The following is a 19201-nucleotide window of genomic DNA, read 5'->3' on the forward strand; positions in this document are numbered from 1 at the left end:
TTTATGGAATCAAACTCAAAGTAAGGTCAGTACTTCCACGCTTTAAACGCTGCACGCTCATACTCTCTCCCGCACTCGATATATTATCCATTGTTGATCTGCACACAGCTGCTGTCACCAACGTCGCACTTGCTTACGTCACTGTCATGAGACATTCTCGCAAAAAAAATCACGGTTTTAGTAACGCAGCGTTCCTACGGGAAAGTAACGGTAATCTAATTACCGATTTTGCAATAGTAATCCCTTACTTTACTCGTTACTTGAAAAAAGTAATCAGATTACAGTAACGCGTTACAAGTAACGCGTTACTGCCCATCTCTGCTCCCAAATGCCCAGATTTGTCATGAGAACAATTCAACACCTCGTCACGGTATTTAGTTGGAACCACAATCTGGACAACTGGACTTCCAACACAGTCCAACCCTTGCGGAATCCACCTACGGACTAGTACATCCTTCTGCAGAAAATAACCAGAGGCCGCACTTCTAGCGTCATCACTAGGTTGCACTTTGTGAAACAGCTCAGTCAGTGAAGCATCAGCACGCTGTGCGTGAATTAACTCTTGCTGGGAAACTGACAAATGTTCAGGAACAATCAAATCTGGTTCAACCTGACACTCTTCTGCTTGAGTTACAGGCTCTGCATCCCTTTTAGCTGCAGCCCTCGTAACAGCACAAGCTGCAAAGTCAGAAAAACCCAGCCCACTGGCCGTCACAGGTGTCATTTGACAAAAGAGCCACAAGGACCTTCCAATCTTCCTATAATTTCAATCTTCTAAGGAGGAATTGGACTCCATAATAAGACTCTTCGGACTGGATCAGAGGAAGAGTAGCAAGGAGAGTGAAGAGTAAAAATATCCATGAACGTTCAGTGACACTGCAAGTGAAGCTGAAGACTTTCACCTGTATTCTAGTGAAAAGTCAGCATCGATTCACTGACATGGTTCTAGACCATAGAAAACCAAATCTAAGACGTAAAAATCAGTTTAGGGTGGGGGATGTATGTAACGCCAACACTACCAGTCCATTAGTACACAATCCTGCTCAATCCAGCTGTGACAGATGGTATCTTTAATATGCCAGTGATTAATATGGACTCTGTTAAAATGTGACTGCCAAACTGGTGATACTATAAGTCATTATTACCGTGCAGTTATTCTCAACCGTAACTCCTGGTTTTTCCGTGTAAGTCTGTACTCTAACAGTAAAAAGATAAAGCATTATACTAAGTTGACTTTACTACTTTACACACAAGCGTATCAGCTTTTCGTTGTATTGAGCAGCCAGTTCTGGTAAGTCAGCGGTATGTTTTTACTCGTTTGTATATGCTGGTTCCACATGTGATTCGTTTCTTTTCTTGTAACACTCACTCTGTAGGATTCAGACCATGGGAGCGTTTTCCATTTGTTCAGCTGTCATGTGCTCTATGTCATGTGTGTGCAGCGCACCAGGGAAGTGATAAATAAAAAAAAGTAAATTTAGAAAAATAAAATGAAGGGAAGGAATGAAGAAAGAACAGTCTTGTCGACAAAAATGGGACGCTGTAACAGCTTGCTTGAAAAGTATTTGGTGGCCCTCTGGATAGCAGCACTTAAAGTTAACTAGGGAGGCCTTGTGCCATTCTCTGTATTCAGGCTGCATAGTAACAAATTATTGTAGTGTTTTCTGGAAACAATGGGGAGTATTTTTCACATGGGTAACCATGTGCTCTGGAGCTGCAGGCCTGTACTAAACATGTTTTTAATCTTGTTTCAGGAGTAGTCATTTCAATTCACTTACACCCCCTTGTGGCAAAATAATAATTTTTTTATATAAACAATTTAGTGTAGTAGATTAAGCATTCACCTAACAAGCAGAATATCCACGGTTTGATCCCAGAGGCCAGACGGATCCTTTTGGAGTTGTGCTGGGAAGGACGTATATTTAAAAAAAAAAAAAAAAAGAATATATAAATTTTTAAAATGCCAATTTAATAAAAAAGTAATTTATAAGGCAGCTTTATAGTGTCTATTCTAATGAAGTCTGAGGAAGTATAGAAATGTTGACCATGTTATTAGAGTTCTGTAATGAAATTGTATATTTTAACAAAGACGTGGTGTGTTGTTTACTGAAGACATGCCTGTTTGACCTCAAATCCCTGACAACAGCACTCTTTGCATTAATGTTTACATGTTTGATTTCTGCATCTTGACTGACCAATCCTGGGCGAGCTAGTCTGCAGACGGGGCACGATAGTGGGATGGTATCTTACTGAGCACTGACAGGGGGGTGACATAGAGGAAGAGGGATGGCAGGAATTAGGCTGCTGAGGGATTAGTGTCTGAGCTCTGATTGTCCATTGGTTGAAGAGACATTCTCTGCTCGGCGAGGACCTGAACTGACAATAACAAGCACCATATTCATGCTGTCGTGATCTTTCCGGGATTTATATATTTTTTGACTGGATCGTCTTTTTGGGTGTTTTTATGTGGTTTAACTTTATAACTTGGACATACTTTTAGTCAACTTTTTGAAGACATAAGAAAGATCATGGTGGTGCTTCTGACTAATAACGCCAATAATTTTTACTGCTTTCCTACAGTTTCCAAGAGAAGAGGTGAGTGAGAGCAGCATAGGTTTGATCTTATTGGTTGAAGATCCAAACTAATTGGTCCTACCCAGGTTGTGTTTACTATAAATGACCACACAGGCTCGATCAGCTGCCTTGCTTATGGCAGTCAATAAAGAAATTAAAGTCTGGTCATTATAAACCATAAAAACCACTGTTGAGCTATAATATTTACTTTGCAGATATATAAAATGCTGTGATTTTTTTTTCTCCTACAGTAGTTACAAATACTTCTCATAATAAGAAAAATATTAAAAAAAGAACAGCTAGAATTTCAATTTTGCACATTAGGATTTCCTTAACAGTGTATATATACTGCTGTTACAGAAGAGGAAGGTAAGAATTAGCTTTAACTGTTAAGCACGTGGTTAATTCCAGCATGGTCTTACAGTGAGAGTGCTAGGAGGACAGGTAGCTAAAAGTAGGGCAGCTACTGCTGTTACATAAAACTTTCGTAGAAGGCTGCTAGTCCAACAATCCCAGACTGTGCCATGGAGGCATGAGAGCACTGCAGGTATTACATGACATGTCAAATGGGTGTTATGTTTAATTATGTTTAGTTCTTATTGGATTCACGAAGAAAATATGTTGCTCTTTTAAATGTAAAGACTCATTAACTTTAATTTTATATAACGGTCTTATGAATAGGTTACTCGGGTTTTTGTTATTCTTGAGTTTCACACATGACTGAAAGTAATGCTTAACTTTGGATTGGATCCATCGTTTGAGATGCCATAGCAGTTTAATTAGTGTCCTTCGTACTGTCTCTTTAAATGATGCTTAAGCTGGGAAAAAACACCAGGCATATGTTGCTGCAGGCAGATTTTTGATCTGATAATCCCATGTTGAGGATCACTGTGTCTAATCCTGCATGAGAAGAACTGGAGTTCGGTCTATTCATTTCACACTCATGTGTTAACCCTCAAACATCTTTACTGTTCCTGTGCTTAAATATCCCTGACAGTCACCTAAATGCTAACCCCCTGTCCATATGGCCCCATCATTTACAGTTACAGTAACACAGAGCTTTGAGTTGATCTGGCCTGATCTCCTCTCCCTATCTTTTTTTTTTTTTAAAGCTGCCCTAAAGCTAGATGACGATGAAAAGACCCCGGCACCCCCGTTGTTCCAGGAGAATGTGTTCATTGAGTCCAGCAGGCCTAAGTACCTGGAGGACCTTCACACTGAGGCTCTGCAAGGACTGAAAATGATGCAGGAGGAAGGTATAAAACCAACTACTGATATACCCAGTACATGTTTGTTCTTCCCTAGATTTTGACACTTAATTAAAAAGTCTCATTATCAATCGAAAAATGTTCTTGTCTTTTCAGAAACCAATAATGGAGTGGAATACCAGGACAGCGTAAGCACAATTGTAAGTTACACATTATATACAGATTCTTGTGCTTTCTAATATCACAAATGATTTGTTAAAACTTTTATTAATGTAATATAAGTAATCTTTCTGTTTTTGCTAGTCGACAATGACGGCTCAAACAGATGGAGAAAGTGCTGGGTTTATGACGGACAGCACGATTCCTGATACGTCTTCTGTCGCCTCTGTGCAATCGTCAGTGTCCACTAGATCCTCCCGCTCTGGACTCACCAGACAAGGTAAATTAACCACAAGCCAAAACACTATTTATATCCACTCTTTGTCATTATGCAATGCGCTTTGACATGCTTGCATAAAACATTTAATTGACGACATGTGGATAAACATTTATTCGCTCTACAGGTTCAACATTCAGACCTTTGAACTCTGGGAAAAAGTCAGAAAAGACCAGGACCAGAAGACGCCACAGGAAGACTGTTGTGGGTATCCCACATCATGTTCAGAGAGAGCTGGGTATGCAGTGACTTTTTTGAACTGTATGAACTGTTGGGTCTGTCTAGCACAGGCCCACCGCTGGAACGAGACAATTAAAAAACACAGCAAAAGCATTGAACACCAAGTAGGCAAAGTTCTTCTTGTTACTCATGCATGAGGGAGACCTGCCTGGAGCCAAGTGTCGTTCCACCACTTGACCTCCGTCAGACTCTCAGCCAGGTTCCCCATAGCACTCCTTTTATTGTGGTTACATGAATATGCATAGGGTCATTAACATATAACATCTTACATAGGTATACATGTGAACAAAGAATAGTGTGTGTGTGTGTGTGTGTGTGTGTGTGTGTGTGTGTGTGTGTGTGTGTGTGTGTGTGTGTGTGTGTGTGTGTGTGTGTGTGTGTGTGGGGAGAGTGGTCAGAGTGTGACCCCATAAATGACTTCTCTAAACCTGCTGGTCTGGAAGTCCAGCAGTTCATCTAAACAAAAGGCACTTGGACTAAAACAGATATAGCCACGTTTATCCTACCATAAAACAAGGTACGACCTCTTCCCATGCTCCCAGGATGTAGGTGTGCGAATGCACACCAAGCCTTTGTAGCCTGCTAAAGATCACACATCCTGTCACTACACAATTGATTATACACCTCTAAGCATATATGGTTAAATATTTCTAAGCATAAATGACAATCAACAATACAAAACCTAACATGAACTATTCAAGACTAGAGATGGCACGATACCACTTTTTTATGTCCGATACCGATACCGATATCATAAATTTGGATATCTGCCGATACCGATATGAATCCGATATAGTGTTTTTTAATCAACAAAACTGTTTTTAAAATATCTTTCTGCATTTTGTATAAGTTCATACTCAAGTTTAAAACAACAACTACACTAAAGCTATTCTGTTATACCTGTATGCAAAAAAAAAAATATTTCATAGTTCAGCAATACTGATCAATCTAATAAACTTAAACCTACACCATCCTCCCTATTCTGGTATTTTAAAGAGTACTTAGCATAAATATTAAGCAACCTAACTAATAGGGTTCCAACTCCCAGCAACAACAAAAATAAATAAATAAAAAATAGGGACCCACCCCTCACGCTCCACCTCATGATGCTTAATCGACGTAATCAACCTTAATTTGATGCAGTGTGAAAAAAAATACACAGAAATCAATTCTTTTTCAAGAAATATTAAATAGATTCAACATCTTTCTTCAACAAAATTGCAGACTGCACAGATGGTACCTTCCCAAAGGAAAAAGTACTATAGCTTACTAGGGTATATTAGACTTAACAGTTACTATATACAATAATGGACTTCTATACATTTTACATCAGATTAAAACTTTGGGTGTAAGATTCAGATAAATATTAAATAATTAAAAGCTCGACATTTTAAATGAGAATAAGAAAGAAAAGTATGTCTTTGTGCCCCCTTTTTCCTGTTAATGCCCTATCGGCCCCCCTGGCTAAACTTTCCTAGATCCGCCCCTGCACAGTTACCAGCGTCAGCTACGTAGAAAAAGATCCTGGAGTAGAAAGTAATAATAAATAAATTCTAACAACAGCTGATCAAGCTTAAACGTGCTGCTGTTGTTTATCCACTGGTTTCCTCTTTCTGGTGCAAAGTGGGCCAAAAGCAAACAAGAGACACGGACTCGCGACAGAAAAGCCGATCAGCTGATCATTAAGCAGTTTCATGATTGAAGTAGCAGCCGGTTAAGCTTAACGCAGGAATGCTTTACAAACATTCAGAGATGGACTTACACACTTGCTTTACTTCTCTCGGGGATAACTTTGTCGGAGATGAAATGCCGGGTTGCTAGCGAAGCTCCAAATGCTATCCAGACCACTGACAGGTCCTGCATGCCACAGCCGCTCTATCACGTGATGCATACTGCTCCGACTGCTAACGTTCTGAGGTGAGTTACGGCGTGTTGCAAGTTTTGTGAGGTGCTTTCGTGATATTTAATGGATCGGATTACATTTTTTATTTTTCTCCGATATCCGATCCAGTAATTTAGGTCAGTATCGGACCGATACCGATACGTAATATCGGATCGGTCCATCTCTATTCAAGACTGCTACAGTATCTAAGATGTTTATGTTGCAGATTCAAAGAAAGACAATTAGTGCATAACTAGCTATGTTAATTCTGAAAGGTTGTGCTGTTGTTTTAGGTCTGGACAGAGTTGACTGGACACTGAATCCAAAGTTAGATGAGGAACAGCTTTTTAATGGCGAGACTAATCTCAGTCCAACTACAGATGGGCAACAGATGGGATCACAGTCTGAAAAAGGAGCCAGTATTAATGTTCCAGGCATAAGCATCCAGCCTCTCAACAAGAAAAATGTCAAGCAGCTCGGTGCTACCCATGCTGCTCATAGAGATGATCTCGCCCTGCTGCACCGCCTGCGTCCCGCCTTGGAAGACGATCAGAGGCCTCGATCTTTAGCTGTACCCTGGTTGACCACTTCCTCCAGCCTTCAACAGGAGCTCCCCAGCCCCGTCATGTCCATGTCACCCCAGGCTGCTTACATGTCCAAAATCATTCCCAATGCCATTTTGCCACCCGCAATCGATGTGGTGGAGATCAGCCGTGGGCGTAGTCGGAACAGTGTCCGCACTGTCAGCAAAAGCAGCCTGATGCTCTCCAGCCCAGCTCCGTCCCGTGCTTCTTCTAGAGCATCTTCAGTGAGAACCTATTCCTCCAAATCGTCCACCATCACCTCGGCCTCTCGCAACAATCCTCCAAATCTGTCTGACACGTCGTGCTGGAGTAATTCTGACTCGTCCGAGACATTGGTATCTGACTCTTCAACCATCTCCAACAGCAGCACCCCAAAGCAAAAGAGAAATGGCAATGCTTCTGCTAAAGAGGACAAAGTTGATGCTCACTCCTCTATAAGCAAGGCCTCCAGCTCCAATGGCAGGGTGATCGTCAGGGGAGATGAGGTTAAGAAAGACGGACAGTTTGTGCGTAGCCTCTCTGTTACTAAGCCAAAAAGGGCCCCTCCTCCTCCAAGCCGCTCCTATTCCCTCCACAGTAAAATGAAGCGCCAGCCCCGTTATCCAGCAGAGATTAGGGTCCTGCCAGGAGAAAATTCTCTCCACAGCAATTCAGCCCCAAGTGAGGAAAGTGACCAAAACCAATCTGACTCTCATCCCTCCAAGACTCTGGACAGCCCTGGCTACAATGCTGACACCAGTTCTCTGGATGATTCAATGGGCTCTTCGTCAGTCGGTCCCTTTAGAACTCAGCTGCAGGCAATCAAAAGATCGAAAGATGCTTCACAAGAGAAGCGGGAACTGCTTGAGGAGAATAAGCTAAACAATGTCAGTGGCAACTCCAGCCAAGATGGCACATCCCCACAGCTCACTAAACAAGCTAATGGTTCATCTCCAAAGCATAAGAACAGCATTTTAGCAAAGCTTCAAAAAGTATTTGCTGGATCCTCTTCAATTAAGTCAGAGTCATCTAAATATAATAAGTGCACTGAGGAACATAAAGCTGATTCAAAAGACACTGTCAGTCCCTCTGTACAGGCCTTGATAGAACTTTTCAATATCCCTCCACCACCTAAAATCCATGCACCTCCACCTCCTCCACCTGAGGTATGGTCCCATAGTTTGCGTTCATGTGAGCTGATCCTGGGACCCCCAGCCCCTGGCAAGACCTATGCTATTGCAAAGAAGAACCCGAAGGACCGGAGACAACAGAGGCAGTCTCCGGCAGCTGCTGAGGAGTTGGCTAAGAGCTTGGCAGTAGAAAGAAAGCACAAAAATCCATCAGTGACGACAGAGTCTGTTAATGGATCCCTACATGTGCTAGAATTGAAGAAAGTTCAAGAAAGTGGGATTTTGAATGCAGAGATTTGCAAAGATAGCAATGAAAGACTGGCTCAGAATGTAGATTTGAATGGACGTGGTAAAGATGAGAAAGGGAGAGTAAGTGATATGTTGAATGGAATGTTAATGAAGGCTGTAGAGAGACGAGAAGAAAGACTTGCAGCAATAAAAGAAGAAGCAGCTAATAAAACAACCGGCCAAGCTACAGAGGTAAAGACTAACACTGATAGAGCACCTGCCATTTCATTAATTCACATTTCCCCAGCGCTATCTCCTCCTCTGGTGCAACGTGTTTCCCAGCCCCTCCCCAGACAGACCACAGAAATCAATTCCATTACATCAGTAAAAGTTGTATCCCCCGAATCTTCCTGGCCCCCTCCACCACCACCAACATCAGGTAGCCCCAGTGGGCCAGATGAAATAGATTTTCCTCTTCCTCCACCTCCACTGTTTGGTGATGATTCACCCATTATACCTGTTCAGGTTCCACCAAAGTCCTCCCTCAGGAGTGACTCCTCTTGCACGACTGCATCGGTTATATCAGTAGTGAAAAAGGACATCATTAAGGTGATCATGGAGCCTGAACTTCACAAGTCCAGTACATCTCAGGGGGTAGCGCCTTCTCCCTTAAATATCCCTCCTCCCCCACCATATACAGCACCCCCTCCACCACTTACAGAGGTTCTGCCTACTGCAACTGATAAGGCATCTCTGACACTTTCTCCACCACCACCTGTAGAGTTTGGTCCTGTAATACCAAAAAAGCTACCTTCACCCGTGGTTCAAGATGTGCCCCCACCTGTTAAAGACATCTCCTCTACCTTATTAACATTAGTATCTCCTTCACCAGCTAAAGTCGTCTCACCTCCTGTAGTTGTTGAGGTCTCACATCTGCCACTCAAAGAGGTGTCTGCTCCGTCCTCTGAAGAGGTTACGTCTCCTCCTTCTCAAGAAAATATGTCTAATATCTCTGAAGAGGCTGAATCTATCAGCAAGCTCACTCCACCACAAAGTATTCCACCTGCACCACCCCTGCCAACACAGCCAGAATCATCAGAGCAGAAGATTGAGCTTCTACAAGAGGTCTCCTTTGAACCTGAAGCTAACACAGTTTCATCTAACAGTGTTCTTATCCCCCCTCAGAATATTCCCCCTCCACCTCCCACAGAGCTTCTCCCACAATCTCAGGTAGTAGCCCCAAAAACTGATGTTCTGACAACAAAGGAGGCCTCACCTTCACCTCCATCTGAAGTATCAATACCACCACCATCACCACCTGAAACATCTTCACCAGAAAAGACTCAAGTATTTGCTCCTTCTGAACCTGTAAACATTCCTGTACCTCCACCTTTACCAGTTCAGGGGCATGCCAGCATTAAGGAGCAGCCTATTCCTTTAAGCACAGAGAATAAAACCCAAGAGCAGACTTCTACCCCAGTTGTGCAAGAAGAACCTATGCCCATTGTCACCCCTTCCCTCCTGCAGATGGTCAAATTGCGGTCAGTCAGCAGCAGCCCTGAGCCCCCCAAAGCTGAAGAGCAGCAACCACAGGCTGAGGTCACAAGCAGCAATCAGTTCCCATCCTCATCTGCTAATGGTGAGGCTCCTCAGAAGCCCATCAGAAAATCTCTAATCATGACCTCTTCTACACCCATTCCTCCACCGGAAACAGACCCTTCGCAACCAACTGTGCCCAAGTCCCAAGCTGACGTGGTTCCTCCTTCATCTTTGTCCATAGCCACCTCCCCTACGAAAAAGGCTTATTCTGCCATGAACACTACCCGTTCCATGAACCTACAGGAAGCCATCCGCATGAGGACAGCAGCCAGATCTCAACAAAGTCCAGCGTCTCGCCTCAGCTTGCAGCCTCCAACGTCACCACTGGACCTCCACAAGTCCCCCAGCAGCACTGCAAGCTTTATCTTCTCCAAGAGCAACAGGAATGTTGTGACTGAGACCAAGCCAATGCTGGTGGCCAAGGAAGATGTACAGAAGGTGATCAGTGAAGCAGAGTCTATGAATAAGGGAGCCAAGGTGCCACCACCTGTTGCAAAGAAACCCAAAACAAGGGGCAGCGAGGTTGAGACGAGTGGAGATGTGGACCAAACTGCAAGACAGGAAGCGCAGCAGGAAAGTATCAAAGGTAATGTATATCAGCCCCGATTTTTTAAAAAGGCATGCAACACATGACAAATAGAAAGAGAGTGACCAGATGTGGCGCATGTCGTGCACATAAAGATCATGAGTGGGTGTGAAAAGCCCCCAAAACAAAAAAAAGACAGTACAGATAAAGAAACGGGTCAAACGCAATGCAAATTTTAAGCCTTTTTACTCAGTTTAGTGATCAGCGCTTCACATGCTGTTTCCCAGCAGTTTCTCATATTAACTTTATGCTATAGCTTAGCCACATGCTATGCTAACATTTGCTAAGCAGTGGGCAATAAACATACTACAGCAGATCCGTTGATGGTAATGTGGGTAAAGTATTTAACAGACCAACAAATAATAGTTTTTCAGGGGGAAATGTGTGTTTTGAGATTATAATGCCCAGCCATTGAGTACTTGAGATGTTTTCCCAGTTTGCACCAAACAGCTAACACTGCCATCTACTTGCCTAAATAGCTAAAATATTTTTTTCTGTACAATTCTTTTGGATGTAGACAAACCAACTCTGTGTACATTTCCAACTTTAGATGCTGCAGAGAAAACAAATGGAACAGCTGGTACTGTTGAAGGAGGGTCGTCATAAACATGATTATAAAGACTGAAGGAGACCTCTGCAACTGGATATGGATGGATGAGATGCTTCACTCAGAAACTGCCTTTTTTTAAGGTTTTGGAGTTGTTTGAATTTAATGGTGTGGGTCCTAATTTTCTTGAGAGCTCATTTTGCATTTTATAAAGAGATGTATATTTTCTTTACCAGAGGGTCTTTGTTGTCCTCTAGTCTCAAATAGTGATTGTACCACTTATGTCCTGCTGAATCAATCCTTTAGTCAGTACTTGGAACAATGGGACTTTTGGGCACTCATCTGTAAATATAGCAGCATTATGTTTATTTAACATATCCAGTAATGGTGGATTTCTTCTACAGAGTTATGTTCTGTATCTTTTCCAAAAGTTTCCACACTAATTGTATTTGTTCCAAATACTATTAATTATCTTAAGTTATTTTTTCTGTCACATTTAGAGGATGACCTCTACAGACAGAAAGTCTTCTTTGCCATGTTTGCTAAAGAATGACATAATAAAACAGTCTGTTGCGTAGCTCTACAAGCATGCAAATTTATATTTTAGATCCCACACACAGACACATCACACACTAGAATGATTATAGTGCACATTTTCTGCTGCTTTTTAGTTACAGATAATGGAGGCAATGCCTTTCTTCCCAGTTATGGCTTAAACTGTGGGATATTTCTGTATTGAACTATAATATATTTCAAACTGGTTTTTCAGACAACTGTAAGAATCACCATTTATAAAGAAAAATTAAAGATTCATCGATAAACTAAAATACTGTGTTGCCCATCTTTTTTTTTTTTCCTTGCATTGTTTTACTTCAGGGTCAACTGTTTAGACATTCTACCCTTAGGGCGATCGTGGCTCAAGAGTTGGGAGTTCGCCTTGTAATCGGAAGGTTGCCGGTTCGAGCCCCGGCTTGGACAGTCTCGGTCGTTGTGTCCTTGGGCAAGACACTTCACCCGTTGCCTACTGGTGGTGGTCAGAGGGCCCGGTGGCGCCAGTGTCCGGCAGCCTCGCCTCTGTCAGTGCGCCCCAGGGTGGCTGTGGCTACAACGTAGCTTGCCATCACCAGTGTGTAAATGGGTGGATGACTGGATATGTAAAGCGCTTTGAGGTCCTTAGGGACTAGTAAAGCGCTATATAAATACAGGCCATTTACCATTTCACAAAAATGTAAAGGAACACTTTGAAAACACATCAAATCTTACTGAGGGAAAAATGCTGCTGGATATCTACATTGATATGTACTGGGCAATAAGAACAAAAGGATACCGCCTCATTTAAAAGAATTGAAAATTTAACTACAGTAGGTTGAATTTAAAGAAATGCTTAAAATCAGAGTGAAAATTATGCAGCAGGCTGGTCCATTTTGCCAAAATTTCATTGCAGCAACTCATAATGGACACTTAGTAGTTTGTATGCACGTCATCACAGATGGACCCACTGTTTCAGCGTAGGTTCTGGCAGTGGGTCCAAGGACTTCATCGTGATACCTAATGGCAGTCAGGGTGCTGTTGCCTAGCCTGTAGAGGTGCAGCTAATGGTCCTGCTGGTAGGTTAAGGACCGATGGAATGTCAGTGCTCTTGAGACTGTGCTGGGACACAGCAAACCTGGCAATAGCACATATTGATGTGCTCTCCTGGAGGAGTTGTACATCCTGTGCAGCCTCTGTAGGGCCCTGGTATTTCCTCGTGGTACCTCTAGTGACACAGAGCCTAGTGAAACAAGACAAAGATGAGGGGGAAAAAAAAAAAAAATTTTCAGTGGCCTCCACCTGTAAAACTATCCACATTTTGGAGGTTGTCCTATTGTTGCCCCTCTAGTGCACCTGCTATTAATTTCAAAGCAGCTGAGCCTCTCTGCTACTCAGTTAAACTTCAGTACCCCAGAACTTTAACCGACCTGATGCTGTTCTCTGATTAAGAAGTGCTCCTTTCATTTTTCTGTGCAGTGTACGTTCCTAAAATGGAAACAGTTTTTAAATGAAACAATGTTTGTTGTGTGAAGTCATGAATGACAAGAGTCAGTTGATTTCATTTTCACATTTTATTGAAATGAGTCAGACTACGCAGAGCTCCAGTCTTAAGGCAGTATACTTGATTAATTGATCAAACACTACCTCCAAAAAAAATACCACGTCATCTCCCCGCCATCTTCTGCATCTGCTGTCCTGCTGTCATTCTTCAACTGCACCTCGTATGACGTCAACCCCTTCTCCTCAACCTCCACCTCCTTCCCTCCATGTGTCCCGTTTCCTCCCTCATCTCTAGAATCAGGTGGCTGTACATCAATCTTCGACAGTGGCAACTGCTCCAAGTGACTAATCCTTTCACTTTCCTTCTGATTCAGATCGTTCGCTTGCTCTACATTATAAACTTCATTTTCACTTCTCTCATCTGAATCCTTTTTTTCATACGGTGACTCCTCCTCCCTCAACTTATCTAAACGCTTCACCTCAGATTCATTCCACTTGCCCTTTAAGGCCCTCTCCCCAAAACCAAAATCATCTAAATTAAGTCCCGTCATCGCTTCAAATGCAATTCCACTTTCTTCTTCACCATCATCATTATACTTTACTGCTTTTCCCAAGAACCTGTCCCGGCTGTGCGTCTCATTACTGTAACGATTTGTGGTCCTCTGTTGTTTTCTTATGCTGTCCAGAGGGAGGCTGACTGGTAGAAACTGGTCCTTTGCTGTGTACGACTGATCCGACACCAGTAATGACCCACTGCTGGCAGAACCTTACAAACAACAACAAAAAGTAATTTTAATTTTTTAACTGACTAACAGATTTAATGTTCGTATACAATTGGATGTTTTACAGTTTTCCATGACTGTATATTCGATTTTTGAATACACAGTTAAGTCCATACATTTATTTGGACAATGACACATTTGTAATTTTACCTTGCTACACCATCATAGTGGGGTTTTAAACACATGTATATATAAAAAACTATTTAAATTGTACACTTTCAGCTGTAATTTTAATCATTTAACAAAAGTATTGTATCAGCTAGTTAGGATTTAAAGCTTGAAGTTATATTTGGTAGCTGTTCACTGGAACTCAAAAAATGAAATCCAGAGGTGTCAGCGGCAGAACATTAAGTGAATCCCCTGCCAGGCCTTCTCAATCACCAACTGCAAACGATTTGTATCCAATTAATTAAGAAAAACATCTTTATATTTCAAATTATATTCGTTTGTCATCTTTGAGCCTCTGAAAATTGACAGCTATGTGTAAAAATGTCTGCAATTCCCAAACAGTCGATGCAAAATGCTGAATATCTTAAATTAAAAGGTATAATAATGAGATTGTTACAGACCTTCCATCATAGCCCTCCGGGGCTTAGGAGTCACACACCGGGACTCACAACATTCACATATGGAGTCATCACCAGTAAGCGCCCTCCACCTGTTATAGCATATGTATTAACAGTCCCCCTGGAAACAGCTGGGAAATCTACAGTTCTGTTGGTATATCATCCTATTATTCCTCACCTGTTGCCCCTGTACGTGCAGGATTTGTGCACAGGACTTGGATCCTCTGACGTGACAAACAACCTGCAGTAGATACTGACCTAAAACAGAAACGGGATTATGCCACAGTGCTTAGCTGTGTAAACTGAGAGAATCATAGATGGTCTACTCTCACCTCAGTGTTTGGATCAGCAGTAAACTGGAAAGCCAACACGGAAAGTCTCACAGTCCTATCTGTCTGGGAAACAAACTCAGAGGTCCCCAGGTCTCCCTTGCTGTCCAGCATACAGCTGCAAACATCAATGACAACAATATGGAGTAAAAACCCAAAAATTTAAATATGTAGCTTTTTCTAAATCTCACATTCGTCACAGATTCACTCTTTTTCTCCACATTTAGTTTAATCAGGTCACTCTATCCACACTACATACCCAAAGTTGTCTATGATGGAGTACTTCAGGGACGATCTAGAGCCACTAGATGGAGCTGCATAGCAGCTACGTATGTAGAGTTTTCCTCCAGCAGGCAGATGAGGAGCAGAAACCTGGATATGAACCTTTTGCCCAAGCTGGTAGACCCGAGTGGTGACCGGTCTACTCCATGAATCTACAAATGTGAAACACGTTGAATGTGAACACAAGTACCCAGCTGTTTAGGATCTGCCAAAGTCTGTTCTGCTGCATAATGCAGACACCCATACCATCCATCAGGGTAATCTGGTAGTCCGTGTGACGACTTTTCAGCCTTTTACGGAAAACAACTGTTTCCCAGGTTGGTTGGACAGCCAGTTGGTGCACATGATGGTTCCTGTGGAGGGCAGACGATTTGGAAGCTTTCAACACTGACTAAGTGTTCGCACACCTTCTGTATAAAGCAAACCAACATGCCTAACCTTGGGTAGCGGCATTCAATATCTACATCCACCCGGTGCGCTCTGCTTGGAAATCGTTTTGGCGACGGCTCATAATGGAGCACGAATTTATAAACCAGATAACCGGGGGGCATCTGTCAGGAAAGGTCAGAAAGTGTCAATACAAGATGACAGATGCAGCGAGAGAGGGATTGAGCACCACCCATAGCTTACCTCACGTACGCCATCACAGGCGGTCAGTGGATACGAGAAAAGAAGGTCGCCGTATGGTCTAAGAAGCCCGTTGCTTTTACAACTGCTGCCTAACAACAGTTCCTCTGCTTCTGCGCCCAGACCGTAGAAAGCTGGTTTGATCCTGACGACAAAGTCAGATGTGGAGCAGGTTACAGAGACGTCCGGGAGGTAAGCAAAGTCTGACTGGATCTTTGCCTCGGGTTTCCCTGGTCGCATGGGTCCAAGTGTCACAGGTGCTGAAGCGGAATAGGACCTTCGGTAACCCAGCTGAGGCTCTTGAGGTGTGTCGGCAGGTAGCCTCTGGTTGGATTCTCTGTCTTCAGCTAATGGAAGTTTGATTTTCGGAGCGCCCAGTTTGAAAACCACTTTCCTTCTCGTAAGCGGAGAGTCATACGTGTCCGCCGCAGAGCTTAGAAGGCCAAGTGATAAAACGCTCCACAAAATAAAGGGATACCACTTTGTTTTCATCGCAACAGACGGACAGCGGTCCATCACTCCTTCTCTTTAATGCACGCGTAGAAACGTCGCCGTCACGGCTGAAAGCAATTAGATGCGATGAACCAGAACTATTTGGTCGATTTAAGCCCCTAAAATAAACCAATTCAATTCAATTTTATTTATATAGCGCCAAATCACAACATAAGTCGCCTCAAGGCGCTTCATAGATACAGAGAAAAACCCAACAATCATATGACCCCCTATGAGCAAGTGTCACTGTCACTAGGTACCCTGGGGATCATCCAGAAACTGTGACACATCTTTTTTGGTACTGTTCTTTTACACAGAGATTCTGGAAGGAATTTAGCAGGTTTGTTATTGTCTATATTTTAAGGGAGTTTTCTTTACGATGGGAAAATGTTTTATTCTGTTTCTTTAAGTTCCCCAAGAAGTATGAGAAATGTTTTTTTATGATAAATTTGTTAATACTTTTAGCTAAATTTTTTATCCATAAATGTAAGTTTACTAACAAAACACCATATTTCTGTCATTATTTTAAGGATGTGGAAATGTACATACAATCAATATCAGACTCCAAAAGGCTCTCAAAACAATTTATGTATGTGAATTTTTGCGTGTATTCTTATAATTGTTACCTTTTTCTTTTACCCCTGGCTTTGTGTGTTCATGTTCTGTTGTTTTGTATACTTCATCTGTTCGTATGTTGTATACTCATTGTTTGTTAAATAAAGTTTATATATAAAAAAAAAAAAACTGTCACTACTGTCACTGTCACTACCCGATCCGTAGTTATGGGTCAGAGTATCTGTTAAGATGTTAAGAATAACAAGTATATCTTAAAATGTTTGCAATAATGAAGCATTTCAGTACAATGTAGACAAAAACGAAAAATAAAAGAAAGTTACGGATCAGGACTCGCCGATCCTTACTGCGCATGTGTAAAGTCTGACCGTACAAATCGGGTCTGTCACTGTTGTCACTTTTTTTTTTTTTTTAATTAAACTTTATTTACAAACAACAGTTTAACATACAAGGCACCATCATTAATCCGATTATGTTACATCCTCGGTTGAGCATTATAGCAAAACAAACAAACAAACAAAACGAACAAAAAAACCCCCAAAAACAACAATAATAAGCACAAAGTTAAAAGAGTTAGCACAAAAATAAAGAACAGTCATTGAAGGATTCGAACCAAAGGCAAAAACTAACGTGCAAAAAAAGGGCAGTCGTGATTATAAAATAGGGAGTTTTTTGTTTTTTTTTAACATAGGTTAAACTCTTTAAATAAAACAACAAGTTTATGGGCTTTCTTGTTATTCACAAGTTTCAGCGATTTAGCCCAGAGTCTAAAGTCATTCAGCCATCTGTTTATACATGGTTTAGCTTTAAAGTATCTGCATTTGTGAATAAAAAATTTTCCCATTAACAAAATCGTCCTAATCAACAGGTCAAAATCTGCATTCTCAGCAAGTATTCCAAATTTTATTACTGTCACCGTCAAATGTGGTAACTGAATTCTCCTGGACTGTAGCCAGCTCCACATGTCAGTCCAGAAGGAGTGCACTGATTCACAGTTGAAAAACAAGTGATCCAGACTTTCAATATCATTTTCACAAAATGTGCAGGCGTTCACATCTAAATTAAATTTCCGTCTTAAGAATTCATTGGTTGGATAAACCTCATTAATGATTTTAAAGTGAACCTCTTTTGCTTTAGGGGAAAGAGGAAGTGAAATATACTTTTTTCTTATCGCCTTAACCTCCATGGTCTCAAATTCTTTAAGGATATAATTTCTTTTAACCGGATTAGGGAAAATTTCGTTTATCAAAATATTCCTGATCACTTTGTTTGTAAACCTGCTGTCACCAAATTCAACTCCAGCTATGCAGAGCTGCCTCAGTCCAGGAGAAATTTTAGAGTGCACAATATCTTCTTTTATCATTGATCTCAAAGGGACTGGAATGGCTTTCACTAGGGATTTATATCTCTTAACAGTACATCTTACATCAAATTTCTCACAAAACGTCTCATGCTTTTATAAGACCCCATTATCATCCATATAATGAGCTACAGCCCAAATCCCTTTAGATCTCCATTCATCCACGTACACAGATTTCCTACACAAACGGATATACCTGTTGTTCCATATAGGGGTATTGTGAGGAGTAAAGTTATGTTTGTAGATTAATTTCCAGTAGAGAAGGACCTGCTGATGGAAAGCTGAGAGTTTAACAGGTAACGAACTGCAATCAAAGTCACAACGTAACAAAAAGTCTATTCCACCCATTTTGCCAAAAATCACACTGGGAATAATGTTCCAAAAGGAATTTTTGTTCCTAATGAAAGATCTTAACCATTTCAATTTTAGTACACCATTCATAACATCAAAGTCAATGGCATTAGCCCCACCCTCTTCATAATTCTTAATCATATCATTTTTCTTTATATAATGACATTTGTTCCTCCATATGAACCTAAAATTAAGATTATTTATAGATTTAATTAGTTTTGGAGATATGGGCAGAGAAAAGGCTGGATAGATTAGTCTGGATAGACTGTCCATTTTGGTTAGCAAAATTCTCCCAAACAGAGTTATGTCCCTTTGCAGCCACCTGTTTAAAATAGACTTACACTTTTCTATATTGGTACAGATATTCTTATTTTCAGTTGATGTCTTATCCTTGCAAATTACAATGCCCAGATACTTAACCTCTTTTTTAATCTGTATATTATCTATTGCTTGCAGGGTACACTCATGCAGAGCTAGAATTTCGCATTTATTAATATTCAGCTGTAGGCCAGAAGCTTTGGAGAAATGGTTGATCGCCTGTAAGGCTAAAGGAATCTGGTCTTCATTTTTTAGAAACAGGGTGGTATCATCTGCGAGCTGACTGATTATTATCTGTTCACCCATCACAGTTAACCCCTCAATGTGACTGTTTTTAATCAAAATAGACAACAGCTCAGCAACCATGATGAACAGAAGTGGTGAGCTGCTACATCCCTGCCTTATCCCTCTATTAACCTCAAACCTTGAACATGTACCATGTTCTAGCAAAACAGAGCTGTTAATGTCATTATATAGCATCTCTATAACATTGACAA

At 41.4% G+C, this 19201-nt stretch overlaps 2 protein-coding genes across 7 annotated transcripts in view; one reads left to right on the top strand and one right to left on the bottom strand.

Moving 5' to 3' along the window:
* The window catches only part of LOC147307483 (uncharacterized), a 34789-nt gene extending 22969 nt beyond the window's left edge, over nt 1-11820 (top strand). For 4 of the 6 annotated variants that reach the window (XM_086273933.1, XM_086273934.1, XM_086273937.1 and 1 more), the window contains exons 3-8: nt 3687-3830; nt 3939-3982; nt 4086-4221; nt 4346-4456; nt 6634-10446; nt 10997-11820. In XM_086273933.1, the coding sequence (XP_086130059.1) occupies nt 3687-3830; nt 3939-3982; nt 4086-4221; nt 4346-4456; nt 6634-10446; nt 10997-11052 (4304 nt within the window). In that variant the 3' untranslated portion in view covers nt 11053-11820. The other 2 variants (XM_086273938.1, XM_086273939.1) reach the window with 2 other exon arrangements.
* Nucleotides 11821-13066: 1246 nt separating this feature from the next.
* Nucleotides 13067-16176, bottom strand: LOC147307484 (uncharacterized). The gene is made up of 8 exons (XM_086273940.1): nt 15614-16176; nt 15422-15534; nt 15230-15336; nt 14961-15135; nt 14705-14819; nt 14551-14630; nt 14376-14464; nt 13067-13790 (listed from the first exon to the last, which is right to left on the bottom strand). The coding sequence occupies exons 1-8, from the start codon at nt 16124-16126 to the stop codon at nt 13165-13167; spliced, it is 1818 nt and encodes a 605-aa protein (XP_086130066.1). The 5' UTR covers nt 16127-16176; the 3' UTR covers nt 13067-13164.
* Nucleotides 16177-19201: the final 3025 nt, after the last annotated feature.

Source organism: Aulonocara sp. 'chitande type north' Nkhata Bay, linkage group LG19 (assembly GCF_057382095.1).
Source record: "Aulonocara sp. 'chitande type north' Nkhata Bay isolate Kocher_YH1m ecotype deep benthic linkage group LG19, A_spYH_male_GT1.1, whole genome shotgun sequence".
NCBI lineage: Eukaryota > Metazoa > Chordata > Actinopteri > Cichliformes > Cichlidae > Aulonocara > Aulonocara sp. 'chitande type north' Nkhata Bay.